This window comes from Octopus bimaculoides, chromosome 7 (genome assembly GCF_001194135.2).
Source record: "Octopus bimaculoides isolate UCB-OBI-ISO-001 chromosome 7, ASM119413v2, whole genome shotgun sequence".
NCBI classification, from domain to species: Eukaryota; Metazoa; Mollusca; class Cephalopoda; order Octopoda; family Octopodidae; genus Octopus; species Octopus bimaculoides.
Window position 1 is genome coordinate 47,817,204 of NC_068987.1, and position 6,115 is coordinate 47,823,318.

General features: G+C 38.3%; 1 protein-coding gene across 1 annotated transcript in view; it reads left to right on the forward strand.

Annotated features, from left to right (window-relative positions):
* Positions 1–4,258, forward strand: part of LOC106870657 (dehydrogenase/reductase SDR family member 12) — a 71,376-nt gene extending 67,118 nt beyond the window's left edge. Inside the window, exon 9 of the mRNA XM_014916807.2 lies at positions 3,487–4,258. Within this exon, the coding sequence (XP_014772293.1) occupies positions 3,487–3,692 (206 nt within the window). The 3' untranslated portion in view covers positions 3,693–4,258. The remainder of the gene's footprint in view (positions 1–3,486) is intronic.
* The last annotated feature ends 1,857 nt before the right edge of the window (positions 4,259–6,115 follow it).

Consider the following 6,115-nt stretch of genomic DNA (forward strand, 5'->3'; position numbering starts at 1 on the left):
TTCTTCTTCTTCTTCTTCTTCTTCTTCTTCTTCTTCTTCTTCTTCTTCTTCTTCTTCTTCGTATTTGTTAGGTAGATTGATTTCTTGTTTGTATTTGTCAGCTTCCTTAAATACTGAAAACAGTTTTTTGTTTTGCTCGTGTTTTGTGGCTATTTGTATTAGTTTCCCTTGCTTCTGGAGTAGGTATTTTTGCAGTCCTATGGTGGTTATTTTATAATAGTTTTCTATCCTTATCGAGAAATTTGATGATAGGGAGGAAGAGCTACAGTCCTGTGACGTAGAAGGTAGCTGGGAATTGCTGCAAGACAGCTTGCTGAGTGCCACAGACCAAATCTGTGGCTGGTGCAAAGTCCCTTCCAGACCCAGGGTAACATGGTGGTGGGACAATACTGTAGACAGGGCTATTAGAGTAAAGAAACAGGCTTGGAATGCCTGGAAGAGTGGGGGTAGCAGGAGAATGTATCAGATAGCCAAAAGGGAAGCTAAGAGACAGGTATATATTGCCAAGGGAGTAGCAGAAGAGAAGAAGTTTGCCAATGTTCAGCGATATGAGGACCAAAGAACTGAAGTATTTCGGATTGCAAGACAGTGTGTGGAAGAAAACCATGATGTCATAGGAGAGAAATGCATCTGCATAGATGAGGGTGCTCTTACATTTAATGATTCTGCAAAGAAAGAGGCTTGGAGAAGCTATTATGAAAGACTGCTGAATGTGGAGAATGAATGGGAGGAGGAGAGTCTGCCAAAGGTTGACCCAATTGAGGGACCAGCTATCTGAATCAACAGCACCCAAATAGATAAAGCAATTACCTGGTCCATCAGGAATCACCGCTAGGATGATTAAAATATTGGGTGGTGTGGGTTATGGTCTTGTCACCCGCATCATAAACCAGGTAGTTCATGATTGAGTCATACCCAATGACTGGTGTAGCAGCACCATAGTCAACTGTTACAAGAGGAAAGGTGATGCTTTAGATAGAAATAACTACAGGGGCATCAAATTATTGGATCAGGTGATGAAAGTTACAGAGAGGGTCATAGCCCAACTAATTAGGGAGAGAGTTAGCCTAGATGAGATGCATTTTGGTTTTGTGCCAGGCAGAAGCACCACTGATGCTATATTTCTGGTAAGGCAACTGCAAGAGAAATACCTAGCCAAAGATAAATCTCTGTACTTCGTTTTTGTTGACTTGAAGAAAGCCTTTAACAGGGTCCCCCAATCCCTTATCTAGTGGTCAATGCGGAAACTGGGGATAGACGAGTGGTTGGTAAGGGCTGTACAGGGATGCTGTCAGTAAGGTGAAGGTTGGCAACAAGTACAATGAAGAATTCTGAGTAGAAGTAGGGGTTCAACAAGGATCAGTCCTCAGCCCCCTCTTATTCATTATAATCCTCCGGGCAATAACAGATGAATTCAAGACAGGCTGCCCCTGGGAGCTCCTCCATGCTGATGACCTTGCTCTAATAGCTGAGTCACTGCCAGAACTGGAGACAAAGTTTAGGGTGTGGAAACAAGGTCTAGAATTGAAAGGCCTCAGAGTTAACCTAGCAAAGACCAAAGTCTTAGTAAGGCTGTCAAATCACAACTCCCTGCTCGATCTGTAGAAAAGGCATGGGTAAAAACTCTATATGATGTACCCAGTGTAAGCTTTGGACACATAAAAGGTGCCTCAATATCAAAGGAAGGTTAATTGGGAAAATAGATTTTGTGTGTGGCAGATGCACCGGGGCAATAAACACTGAAGATGAACAGAAAACAGATTACATCACATTCCAGGGGGAAAAACTAGAAGTAGTTAATAGTTTCCGCTACCTAGACAACCAAGTAGTGGTTGTCTACCCTCCATGTAGTGGGGGTAGCTACTCTGAGAGTGTAGTGATTAGAGTAACAATAGCCTGGGCAAAGTTCAGGGAGCTCCTACCTCTGCTGACAACTAAGGACCTCTCGCTCAGGGTGAAAGGTAGAATGTATGATGCATGTGTGCAAACTGCCATGCTACACAGCAGTGAAACATGTACTATGAATGCTGAGGACATGCTTAGGCTTGAAAGAAATGAAGCTAGTATGATCCGCAGGATGTGCTATGTCAGTGTGCATACACGACAGAGTAAAAGTTCCCTGATAAAAAAGTTGGGCATTAGAAGCATCACATGTGGTGTGCAAGAGAGGCATCTGCGCTGGTATAGTCATGTGTTATGTATGAATGAAGACAGCTGTGTGAGGAAGTGCCATTCCCTAACTGTACAAGGAACCTGTGGAAGAGGTACCCCAGGAAGACATGGGATGAGGTGGTGAAGCATGACCTTTGAACATTGGTAATGTTCAGAGGCAATGATGGGAGACCAGGACCTTTGGAGATATGCTGTGATTAAGAAGACCTGGCAACTAAAGTGCGATCACAGTCACACATGTCCAGCCCTGTTAAGAGTACCCCTGATGCGTTGGGCAATATCATATGCTTGAGAAGACCTGTTGAGTCAAGTGAAACCAATATCGTAGCTGTGGCCAGTGCTCCCTGACTGGCTCCCGTGCCAGTAGCATATAAAAAGCACCAACCAACTGTGGCCGATGCCAGCACAGCCTCACTGGCTCTTGTGCCGGTAGCACGTAAAAAGCACCATCCGAATGTGATCGATGCCAGTACTGCCTGACTGGCTCCCATGCCAGTGGCACATAAAAAGCACCCACTACACTCTCGGAGTGGTTGGCGTTAGGAAGGGCATCCAGCTGTAGAAACATTACCAGATCAGATTGAAGCCTGGTGCAGCTGCTGGTTCTCCAGACCTCAGTCAAACCATCCAACCCATGCCAGCTTTATTGCCAATTCTTCAACTGATAATGCAGGATTTTCTTCAAGTAATGCCTCAAGGAGCTTATCATCAAACTCGACTGGACGTCCTGTTCGATCTTCATCTTCAAGGCTGAAATCTCCACTTCTGAATTTTGCAAACCATCTTCTGCAAGTTCTTTCATTCAAGCATCCTTTCCCATAAACTGAGTGTATGTTTCGGGTTGCTTCGGCTGCAGAGTTTCTTTTTTTGTACTCATAAAGCATTATGTGCCTCAAATGCTCTTTGGATACTTCCATGTTAGAAAGGGTTTTAATCAAAGAAATTTTAACTCTATTATTCTGTAAAATAATATTTAATTAGTTTAAATGTACACAAATGCATAAAAATAATTTTTAATTCCATAAGACATTCTAAAATACTATTAAATCTCATTCAATTTTAAAAAAGGTAAAATCAGACAGAACTTATGGGATGACCTGATATATGATATATACTTTTATTTTATCATTCCATTACATGTTAAGCCCCACACTTTACGTCTGTCTTTGTATTGTCCCCCTCATCCTTTGCCCTGGTGGCAAATAAAAGAAATCATATTATTATTATTATTATTATTATTATTATTATTATTATTATTATTATTACCATTATTATGGACGGAGTAATTCTTTATTTCTTTATTGTTAATTTCAGATCGCAATCCAACTTCAACACACCTACCCTTGGCCAAGACTAAATGTACTCCAGAGGAAGAGGTTCTTTTCATGAACAAACTTGATGACCTAGTAACTAAATTTAGCAAGAATTCCAGTGGTGATACACTGCCAGGCCCTGGCACAACAGAAGATGGTGAATATGCTTCATCCAGCTCATCATCAACCCCTAAATACAGCCCATAGATCAACAATGACATCATGAACACACCTCATATATCTCGTCACCTCAACAATGAAGATCATGATGACAACAACAACAATAATAATATTATTAATATGACAGTGATGATGACGGGAATAATGGAAGCGATAATTACAAGTACAATGATGATAATGAGGAGGAGGAGGAGGAGGATGACAATGACATTGACAATGACGACGGTCATGTTGACAAGAATTAAAATGATAATGACAATGACAAAAACAATAACAGTGATGATGATAATAAAGATAATGTTGACAACAATGATTATGATGATGACAGTGGTGATGATGATGGTTATAATGATAATTATTTCTTATGTAGCAGGCATGAAATCTACATATAAATGGTACAGTGAAACAAAAATGAGATTGTGTGATGTTCAAACTTTTCCTGAGAACATTAGTGATATAAACAAAATGAAACAGTGAGATAACTCCAACCAAGAACTGAACTTTGATTGCAAACATATCTGTATGATAGGGAAGAATAGTAATGATTTGTAACATTAGAATAAAGATTACTCTCATAATCATATTAGTAATAATACTAATAATGTTAATAATATTAATTTCATGTTTGATAAGGGAATTCAGTTGAAGGTATTTACGTATGCCATCAAACACTCTAAGTTCAAATCTTGCCAGAAGCTTTCATCTCTTCAAGGCTTGATAAAATAAGAACCAGTAATCTACTGTTATCATTTTCAGTAAGATGTTTGCCTGTGTATTAAACTTGGCCTCAGTGGCTCAACCAAATACAACAATAGGAACAAAAAATAACAATTTTTTTGCCTTTTTTTTCCTGTCCTTGCACAAAGGCCATACTTAAAACAGTATTTCACAGATTAATTAGCACACTGACACAAATATTTGTATGAGAGAACTATAGTTCATGCTAAAGACCACTACACTGTATTATAGACACATGTGTGCACCCACTCATACATGTGTGTGCGCGCACGCACACACACACACACACACACACACACTCACACATACACTTTCTGCTTAGAGTATCACCAGCTAAATACAACAGTACAAAGAAAACTTACCTTGATAATAATGCTAACAATTAGTAATGATAACAATAATTATTATTTTTTTATTTGCTACAGCAGATATATGACTGAATTAGGGTGTGTGAGTATATATATATATATATATATATATATATATATATATTTGTGTGTGTGTGTGTGTGTGTGGAGAGAGAGAGAGAGAAAGAGATTTAGTAATACAATCAAGTAAAATAGAACTCAAACATGAATATATATATATATTTCTACTTTTAATCATTAGAAATTAGAAAGTGATTCAAGAGCCAAGAGTTTTGTGCTTGGCATTTATCAAAGAGCCATACATGAAACTCTTGGCCCTTGAGTCACTTTGTAACTTCTGCTGACAGAAAATAAATAAATGAATAATATGTATATATATAATATATTTATATATATCATAAATGTCATGAAAAAGATAACACAGAGTAGACAAGTTTTAACAAATACTGTATTAGCTTAATGCATATATGTATGGGTAATGTGATGTTCTTGCTGCTACAGGTCTGCTTGATGTTGATGAGATTAGAACAGGACATATTCAAATGACCCTGGTTACAACAAGCATATAATCTAGTTTGTATCCTCTCACTCCATTACTAGCCCCAACATTTTGCTTTTCTTTCTAATCACATTATTGTGTTTCTGTTCAGAATGTCTTTGGAATGGTCAATTTGTATTTACACCTCAATGTTCAAGCTTATTCCAAACTTCTTTTCTGTCAGAGATAACATCTCATGCACCATTTCCTTAAATGCTTTCATTGAATCCAAAGCCATCCTAGAATAAATCATGAACTATGTTTTTGACCAATTCCTTTGCTATATAATGAGGTATCAGTAAATGCTCGTCTGTTTTCTACTCAGTGATAGCCTGACCACTGATATTTTTGATATTCAGTACTATTTCTATAATCTCTTAAATGGGACTTCTGTTCATGTTATCTATATGTTAGGCCATTTATCCCTTCCTTACTACTTTCACAAATCCGATACTGAAGAGTTGCACTCAACTTTGCATCTGGATGTGTAGGCAGTTATCCTCCTTTGCCCTTTATTTCCTGTAATAGTCTGATGCCAGTTTCTGGTCTTCACACCTTTGCAGCCATCTCTATACATCATGCACTGAGATTTTCATTTCCTTTCCAAAGCTCATCATTATTATTATTATTGTATTGCTGTTATTACTGCTGCTACTATTATTGTTAATTCTGCATTGGCTGCTGCTGTTGCCATAGTTGTTTCCCAACTTGTTATTGTTCCTATTTTTCTTGATGTTATGGTTAATCTTATTCTTGTTAATTTTGTTGTTCTTGTTACTGCTGCTGTCATCTCCATTTCATACACT